The sequence below is a fragment of the Grammomys surdaster genome, unplaced genomic scaffold, assembly GCF_004785775.1.
Source record: "Grammomys surdaster isolate TR1022 unplaced genomic scaffold, NIH_TR_1.0 317454, whole genome shotgun sequence".
Taxonomy (NCBI): Eukaryota; Metazoa; Chordata; class Mammalia; order Rodentia; family Muridae; genus Grammomys; species Grammomys surdaster.
Genome location: NW_021626771.1, coordinates 1 through 10,094, shown reverse-complemented (window position 1 = coordinate 10,094; position 10,094 = coordinate 1). Strand labels below are relative to the sequence as shown.

Here is a 10,094-nt window from a genome sequence, read left to right as displayed (position 1 = left end):
GAAACAGATCTGGAGAGAAGAATTTAGTTGTAGGCATACCACGTTGGATTTGCTTATCTGAAGTAATCACAGATTAAAAACAGAAGAAGAGGAGGAGGAGGAAGAAGAAGAGGGAAAAGTGGTACTCTTGTGTAATTGTTGCATTCAGGAGGCTGAGGGCCAGGTTCTGAATTTGTAAGTAGCCTGGACAAGCCCTGTCTCACAAAACAGATATTGGTGTTTAATGCTTTCCACTATGAAGAATCCCTGATCCTTTTGTTTGCAATTAGCCTGTTTTAAGAAATTATAGTTTAGGGGCTGGAGAGATGCCTCAATGTTTAGGAACACCTGTTACTCTTGCAGAGGATCTGGATTTGGTTCTCAAACCCACAAGGTACCTTACAACCATCTACAAACAGTTCCAAGGGATCCAATACTCTTTTCTGACATCTGCAAGCACCAGGCAGATACATACATGCAGGCAAAACATTCATACACACAATATAAAATTACAGTCTAAAAGAGACGATAGTCTAACACAGTGGTTCTCAACCTTCTAATGCTGCAACCCTTCAATACAGTTCCAGGTACCTGTGTGTGGGCATGCCTACATATGGGTGCACCCACCTAGAGATGGGGGAGCAGTGTCTCAGTTCCTAAGGCCATCCAAAATATGTGTTTTCCAATGACCTTAGGGGACTCCTGTGAAAGGGTCATTCGATCCCCAGATTGAGAACTGCTGGTCTAAGGTAACCACTCTTTCTATAATTTTCTTGAATAATTACTTTAAACAAAGCACATTCTCTTCAAAAAAAGAAAAAGCCTTTGCTTCTTTCCCATTTTTATTTGTGTAGATTTATAGAGGAATTTCTTTTCAAATATATTTTCTAAAAATGTTGGAACAGAACTTTCTATAGTATTGAAAATGGAGAAGTTTTAAAATCTTACCCTAGACACTGATAGGAAAAACAAACACATAAGTACCATGGAGAGAGCCTGCAAAGAAATGCCTAGTTCCCACTCTGTGGAGTTGTGTGCTTAACCGTGTATTATGTTTGTGCTCAATATCTCAAAGTTGTTGGAGTCAGTGAAGCCTATGAGGACGCTGCCAATTGTCTCTGGCTGTTAACTAACTCCAAGCCTTGTGCGAACTGTAAGTCTCCAATACAGAAGAACGAGGGCTGCAATCACATGCAGTGTGCCAAGGTAAGATGGTGACACACATCTCCATGCTTTGTCCTTAAAGTCTTAATTTAGTTTGTGCTACAGAGCAAGATGGTGTTCTGCTAATAAATTCATCAACTAAATAAAGAATTCAGTTCTTTACTACATTGAAAACATAAAATGCCTTAAGAGATCCACTTAGCTGAAACCTTTAAAGGATTGAAAAGAAGTCTGTGCTCTCCTGATTTCATTGCAGAAATGAAGTTACCTACGTTTTTAACAATCTTGGAATAAGGTTAATACTATAATTCATGCCTCTATTTCAGTGTTTTGTTTGAAAACTGTAGTAATACTCTCATTTTTTCCTTTATTAAAAGCACCATCTAGGTTTTTAAATGATGTTTTAAAATATTAAGACAATATACATTTTCTCATTTAGAAAGTGAAAGAAATTAAAATAGTTAAGACTAATAAAATATATACTCTAAAAATATTTGATTTTTTTCACCTTGAGCCAATGCTCATTGAATCTTAACTTGCAAAAGAATGGAAGTTACAAAATTATCTCACACATTTATATTATAGTAAAATGGGCTTCTTGAGGCAGCATTGAATCCGTGAGGGGCAAAAGGAAAAGGCCTGCTGTTTGTTTCTGAGAAAATTACCCAATTTTAGTTCAGCTAAGAACTGGACAAAATTATTTTCTCTAAATATGGTCTCATGCTGTTCTGTTTCCAAATCCGTGTTTGGTTTTGTTCTTAGAAAATGTGATGTAGATTTCCTAAATGTGCAGAGAAGTATATATTGACCATAAGCGATCAATAGCTGACTGTTGGGGTAGACACCAGCCTTACTTTTCTGTCCTTCCCAGCACAGTAGTGAGTACCTGATAAATACGGATAAATACTGGAAGGATGTTTTCATGAAGTAATCAAACTGATCATACAGAGGTACCTTTAAACAGCTGTGTCTTGAGATTCTCTGGGATTTAAGACAAACATTTATTTACAAGATCTGTAAATGTAAGAACCTTATTTTATGTACTATTTTAATTATTGAGATGGAAAATATAAACTGAGTAGTTTATAAAGCCATGGTAGTGCATGGCTTTAATCCCAGCACTCTATAGGCAGAGGCAGGTCATCTGTGAGACCAGCCTGGTCTACATAGCAAGCTCTAGACCAGTTAGAGTTACACAGTGAGACTGTCTCCAAATAGGAAAGAAAAACAAAAAAAAAAGAAAAGAAAATCAAAAGTGGTATTCTTATTTTGACTTAGAAAACTTACCTGGACGATAACCTCATGCATAGTGGAATCCTATTAGAGAATTCAAGTATGTAAATAGAAGGTGCCATGGAAAGTTGAATCCATGCTATAGTCTGAACAACTTCATAATCTGTCTGGGCCATTGATGGTTCAGTGTGGATTATAACAGACAGTTTGCATTGTCTGAAATCCAACTTGTTTGAATTTTAAAATAATGGCATGTTTGTTCATCTGAAAATAAACCAATTTATTTAAAAAAAAAACACTTTTTATTTCCCTTCAGAAAATTTTTAATTTGTTTTACATTTTTAATGAGACTGCTGTATCATAACCTCACCCACCCCATCCCACTCCATCCCTTTTATCCTCTAGCTCCTCCTTCCACTCTAGGTCCTCCTCTTACCCCTGCTTGGACTTCTGAGTCCCTAGTTGCTTTGGCCCCTAGTGGGAAAAGAAAGAGCTGGAGGCTCTCAGCCGGAGGATCACCAGCTCCCTCTCCTGAGCCCCCAGGAACACCCTAACCCTGTCTAGTGGCCAAGGGGACCTCCTGGCCAGATGCTATTCGGCACCTGTCACCATCCAATGTTTCTTGAGGTATAATATTCAATATTAGGGGGAATAGCAAGATGGGCCAGAAATTAAGAGTGTTTGGTGTACAATCATGAGGACTGGACTTCAGATCCCTGTACCCATGTAGCAAGCCAGGAATCTTGCAAATGCTTGTAACTCCAGCTCCAAGGGTTCCAACATCTTCTGGCATCTGTACAGGCCTGGGCACCCAAGCACACATACATGTGCATGCTAACAGAGACACATATACACATTTAAATAAATAAAATCTCTCTTTTTTGTTTATTGTTCTCTCATACAATACATCCCAACCAAAGCCTCTACTCACTCCAGTCCTGCACACACACCCCCAACATCCTCCCCCACCCCACCTCACCCTGCCCCCGCCACCTCCAATCCACTTCTCCTCCATTTCCCTTCAGGAAAGAGCAGGCCTCCCAGGGATATCGACCAAACCACAAACATGGCATATCAAGATGCAATAAGACTAGGTACAAACCCTCATACCAAGGCTAGACAGAGCAACTCTCAGTAGGAAGAAAAGTCCCAAGAGCAGGCAAAAGAGTCAGACACCCCATCTCCTACTGTTAGATGTCCCACAAAAAAACCCAAGTTAAATAACCACAGCATGTATGCAGAGGACCTGGTGTGCAGACCCATGCCTGCTCTGTGCTTGCTGCTTCAGTCTCTGTGAGCCCCTATGAGCCCTGCTTAGTTGATTGAGTGGGCTGTGTTCTCCTGGTTTCCTTGACCTTTCTGACTCCTACAGTCCCTTCCTCTCCCTCTTCTGAAGGAATCGATGAGCTCTAGGGAGAAGGACCTAATGGAGATCTCCAATTTTGTCTCTCTCTCTACCTGATGTTTGGCTGTGGATCTCTGCTCCCATCACCTGACAGATGAAGCCTCACTGATAATGATTAGGCTAGGCATTGATCTGTGAGTGTAGCAGATTATCATTAGGAATCATTTCATTGATTTCTTTTGAGGAGAGGGGAGCGCAGTCCTGTTTGGTTCTACCCTAGGTCTCTGAGGTACCCAGTCTCCAGGTCCTGGCCATCTAGACAATGTTGAGCATGGGATCCTTCCCATGGCATAAACCTCAAGTCAGATGAGTCATTGCTTGGCCACTCTCACAAGTTCTGTGCAACCATCGCCCCAGCATATCTTGCAGCTGGGACAGATTATAAGTCCAAGTTTTTGTGGCTAGGTTGGTGTCCTGGTCTCACTACTGGAAACCTAGGAGATCACCGGTCTGGCTCCATGTCCTCCGTTACTACAAGTCCTCACTATGGTCACCCTCATAGGTTCTAGAGAATTTCCAGTGCATTAGGTTTCCACATGGCCCCCTATATTCCACTCAAATTCTGGTCATCTCTCCCTATAATTTCTCCCGCCATCCTCCCCCCAACCCGATTTCTCCTGTCCCATCCCTACCTGTCCCCAGAATAGCCACAAAGTCTATTTAATTTCCCTTTCCCAGGGAGAATCATGAGTTCCCCTCTAGAGCCCTCCTTGTTATAGCCTCTCCGGGTCTGTGGACTGTAGTGTGATCCCTTTACTAACCGCTAATGTCCACTTATAAATGAATACATACCATGTTCGCCTTTCTGTGTCTGGGTTACCTCACTTGGGGTGCAAATCTTTCATTTTTAAATATTTTAAATTACATTTTAATATTTTAAATATAGAAATGTCCTTCATCTGTCACCATGGAAAACTTGTGTTAAAACTTAAAAAATAAAAAGTATTAATAAAGTTCTATATTGTATTTTTCTACTGTGGTTGCTAATATCTAGTTAATTTATTTAGAATTTAGAAATTTTCCCACTAATTTTGAAAAATCAATAAAGCCACATGGCAGGGAATCTGTATCAAAGCAGTCACAAAGTTTGCTTTTGTCAACCAGGAAAAGACTTTGTGTAGAACTTTGAAACAAGTCCAATTTATTGAATAAGTGTGTGTTAAATGATAAATGAATACAAAAAGTAGTGAAGAAATAGAAACTATGTAAAAGTAACAGTTACTGATCATACACACATATATATATATATACATATATATATTCAAATTATTTCCTAAAAATATTAACAGTGTCATCTTTTAAGTGCCTATGCAACAGGGCCTTCCCTGAGAGTTCATCAGAGAAAAACATAATCTTTAAGTATTGGCTGTTAAATCAATAATTTTAAATGTTTATTATAATCAAAATAAAAAATTAGTACAAGTAATATTCTTGGTCATAAAGAATAAGTTAGAAATTAATAATGAAGTTATTAAAATGCCATGGAAATTTTTAGTCTTTCAAATAACTCAAGAAATTATAGAATTTATAAGTGAAAATACTACTTTATTAGAACCTGAGTGCTACAGCTAAAACTATGCAGAAATAATGCTCATTTAAAATAATACAAAATAAACATTAAATTGCGAATATGGTTCAGTTTTTTAAAAAAATAAATAAATTAACAAACACCAGTAAGAACAATTTTTTCATTAATTTATTTATTTATTCGCTTTATATCCAAATATCTGGCCCCTTCTCCTCCCAGTTCCCCTTCCCTCATCTCCTTTCCCATGAGAACATTTTTAAGGCAGAAAATAGTTTTTAAAAGTAATGATTTTTTTTTTTATTGGATGATTTATTTACATTTCCTATGTTGTCCCCTTACCCCATCCCCCACCACCCCCTCGGAACCCCCAATCCCCTCGCCCCTCCTCCTTCTTCTCTGTGGATGTAACCTCTATCTACACCCCCCCACTCCCACCTCCCCACCCTCAAAATTCCCACCCCCTGGGGCATCCAGCCTTCATGAGGTCAAGGTTCTCTTCTTCCACCTATGCCCAGCAGGGCCCTCCACTTTTACATATTCAGCTGAAGCCCTGGATTCCCCCCTAAGTGCTCCCAGGCTGGTGGTTTAGACCCTGGGAGCTGTGGTTGGTTGGTATTGTTGCTCTCCTCATGGTGCCACAAACCCTTTCAGCTCCTTCAGTCTTCACTCTAACTCCTCTATTGAGAACCCCATGATCAGTTCAATGGCTAGTTGTGAGTATCTGCCTCTGAATATGTCTGACTCTTGAAGGCCTCTGAGGAGATATCCATATCAGGCTCTTATCAGCATGCACTTCCTGTCTTCCACATCAGCATCTACCTTTGGTGATTGCACATGGGATAGATACTCAGGTGGAGTGGTCTTGAGACGGCCCCTCCTTCAGTTTCTGTCCCTCACTTTGTCTCCATATTTGCTCCCTTGAGTATTTTGTTGCTCCTTCTAAGAAGGACCGAATCACCCTCACTTGGTCTTCCTTCTTTATGGGCTTCATGTGGCCTGTGAGTTGCATCTTGGGCATTTCAAGGTTCTAGGCTAATATCCAATAATCAGTGAGTGAATACCATGTGTCTTCTTTTGTGATTGGCTTACCTCACTCAGGATGATAATTTCTAGTTCCATCCATTTACCTAGGAACCTCTCGAATTCATTGTTTTTAATAGCTGAGTAATACTCCATTGTGTAAATATACCACATTTTTTGAATCCATTCCTCAGTTGAAGGACATCTGGGTTCTTTCCAGCTCCTGGCTATTATAAATAAGGCTGCTATGAACATAGTTGAGCATATGTCCTTATTATATGTTCGAGCATCTTCTGGGTATATGCCTAGGAGTGGTATAGCTGGATCCTCGGGTAATGCTATGTCCAATTTTCTGAGGAACCGCCAGACTGATTTCCAAAGTGATTGCACCATCTTGCAGTCCCACCAACAATGGAGGAGTGTTCCTCTTTCTCCACACCCTCGCCAGCATCTACTATCACCTGAGTTTTTAATCTTAGCCATTCTGACTGGTGTGAGATGGAATCTCAGGGTTGTTTTGATTTGCATTTCCCTGACGACTAAGGATGCCGAGCATTTCTTTAGGTGCTTCTCGGCCATTCGAGTTTCTTCTGTTGAAAATTCTTTGTTAAGCTCTATACCCCATTTTTTAATAGGGTAATTTGGTTGCCTGGAGTCTAATTTCTTGAGTTCTTTGTATATATTGGATATTAGCCCTCTATCAGATGAAGGATTGGTAAAGATCTTTTCCCAATTTGTTGGTTGTCGTTTTGTCCTATTGACAGTGTCCTTTGCCTTACAGAAACTTTGCAATTTTATGAAGTCCCATTTGTCAATTCTCGATCTTAGAGCATATGCCATTGGAGTTCTGTTCAGGAACTTTTCCCCTGTGCCCAAGTATTCGAGGCTTTTCCCCACCTTCTCTTCTATTAGTTTCAGTAATCCCAGCACTTATGAGGCAGAAGCAGATAGATCTTTGAGTTCGAGGCCAGCCTGGTCTACATAGTGGGTTCCCAGACAGCCAGGGATACACAGAGATACCCTGTCAGGAGTTGAGGGGAAAAGAACAACAAAAAAGAAATAACCAATGTAGCAAGAAATCTTAGGTTTTGAAAGAAAGCTAATTTAAACCACTAAGCTAACATAATGAAGGATTTCAGATATACGATAAAAGGGGAACAGAGGATTAAAGAATCAGACTATTTAATATAGAAACTAGAAATAATTGGGAACAAGAAATGAGCATACAAAACTGAAACTACAGTAATAATATGACTGTATTTTCAAGCTGCATGTAGTGGTACACACCTGTAATCCTAGCATGTTACATGCTGAGGCAGAAGGGTCATGAATGCAAAGCTAGCCTGAGCTATGTAGCAAGACCCTGTCTCAAAAACAAAACAGACCTATCACACTTACAGAAGGCATGATTACATACCTAGAAATATACTACTACTAGCGATATAAATTCAGCTTAGTAGCAAAAATACAAAATTAACTTGCAGAAAATAAGAATTCTCATGTCTCCTGACAACATCTAGATGAAATAGATAGACCTTCTGAATCTAAAATAAGATTTAGGAATATGCAAGACTTTTGTTGAAAATCATTTCAAATCCTCTTTAAGACAAAAAAGATAGCAAAGAAAAATGCCAGCAGATTGTCTTTCTGCATCCAGGAAACTTCGTTCAGATGCTCATATGGTAAATCAAAGCAAATTTAATTAGGAAAATGCTGAAAAACAAAGATAGCAGGGGAGCTAGCCTTGTAAGATGTATGCCATGAAACCTCAATACTTGAAGCACTATGTATGGTACTGGCATGGGAGTACACAGAGTATGAACAGAATAGAAAGCAGCCTAGGAAATAGATGTATACAAGGGGATTTAACGTGTGGTGATGGCAGTGTATGACCAGATATATAACCAGCGGGGAAACATGAAGTATTCAGTACATGGTATCGTGATAACTAGACAGCTCTAAAGTTAAGGTCATATTACAGAAGATAGACCCAAGATTTAAATGTTTAAAAATAAATAAATGAATGAACCAGAACCCAAAGTACTGAGAAACGTATCAGAAGAGTGTAGACTTCGAAGATCTTTTTGATACAGAACCCATAAGCCTAAAAAGATGAATTTTCATTTTATAATTGTACAATTGTCTTCTAATTATGGTCTACTTAATGAGTGAATTTTTAGTTAATATATGGGGATATCTACATATGTTTCCTTTTAAAGTGCAAGTATGACTTTTGCTGGATTTGCCTAGAAGAATGGAAAAAACATAGTTCTTCCACTGGAGGTTATTACAGGTGTACTCGCTATGAAGTCATCCAGCATGTCGAGGAGCAATCCAAGGAGATGACTGTGGAGGTAACGCCTGCCTAAGTTGTGTATTCCAAGCTACTGTGGGAGAGGTTTACATGTCTTCATTGTGATGGGGCATTACATTGAATACACTTTAGAGTGCCCTTTAAGCAAAAAATAAAATAAAATAAAATTGGGAGCTTTTTTCTTTTGATTTTTTCTTTTTTTTTTTTGATGAAAATATGAAAAATATCTAATTCCAGCCTGCCTTTGTAAAGATTTAAAATCAGTTTTAGTATAATATCAGCAATACAGTATAATATAGTATATATGTGTGTGGTTGTTGCCTGCATATATGTCTATATACCATGTTTATGCCTGCATGGTGCTCACAGAGATTGGAAGACAGTGTTGGATCACTTAGGACTGTAAGCTGTAGTTGTAAGCTGCCATTTGTGTGCTGGGAGTTGAACCAGGATCCTCTGGAAAAGTAGGCAGTGCTCTTAATCACTGAGCTCTCTCTCCAATCCCCTCAGTTGTCTTACTTTGCTTGTCTACTATAGCCTAGATAATTTTTTTTTAATTTTTTATTTTATGTATGGGTGGTTTGCCTGCATGTGTATCTATGTGTACATATACATAGTGTCCATGGTCAGGGTATTAAATCCCCTGAAACTGTAGTTACAGGTGGTTGTGAGCCACCATATGGGTGCTGAGAATCACACACAGGTCCTCTGGAAGAGCAGCCACTGCTCTTAAGCACTGAGCCAGCCAGCTCTTCAGTCTCTCTCCATTGTGGTGACTATGAAGTCTAAGAAAAGTTCCACCTGACTTTTTCTTGGTGAGGATGCTCGTCTCGGCTTGCCAGCAGGCCCCTACTTTCTGGTCTCTGTCATGATGGCTGGGAAATAGAACAAGAAATCTATGGTGTCCGTTTCCATTAGGATAGCTCTATAATAATGGCCGCACTTAACCTGTCACCTCCTCATAGGTCCTGACTCCAGATGCAAGTCACATTTTGGGTTAGGGCTTCAATGTGAATTTTGAAGGGATACAAATCTATCTATAGTTGTAAGCCATACAATCAAAATTGGAGATGTAGAGTCAGGGGTTCATTGTTTTATCACAGAGGATACAGACAACTTTAAGATGCATTGATTATTATATTCTAGCAACAAAATAATAAATACATCTGCATGCATTGCTACTCAATACTAATGAAACATTAATCCCTCTCAAACCAATTTTAAGAATAGTTTCAATAAAAGTCATTTATGTACTTTTGTTTCCTAGGCTGAGAAGAAACATAAACGGTTTCAGGAACTTGACAGATTTATGCACTATTATACAAGATATAAAAACCATGAGCATAGTTATCAGGTATGTCCCAAATCATTACAAACGAGCTAAAATACCCTGTTAAGAATAAGTAAAGAGGCTGGGTGCAGGTGGATCTCTGTGAGTTCAAGGCCACCCT

The 10,094-nt window shown here is 39.1% G+C and overlaps 1 protein-coding gene across 1 annotated transcript; it reads left to right on the top strand.

Moving 5' to 3' along the window:
* Positions 1-1,054: 1,054 nt before the first annotated feature.
* On the top strand, positions 1,055-10,054 carry LOC114616348 (ankyrin repeat and IBR domain-containing protein 1-like; the record flags this gene model as incomplete). The annotated part of the gene is made up of 3 exons (XM_028761832.1): positions 1,055-1,185; positions 8,549-8,683; positions 9,911-10,054. Coding segments are annotated over 3 exons (383 nt in total), but the record flags the coding sequence as incomplete, so codon positions are not given.
* Between the last annotated feature and the right edge of the window lie 40 nt (positions 10,055-10,094).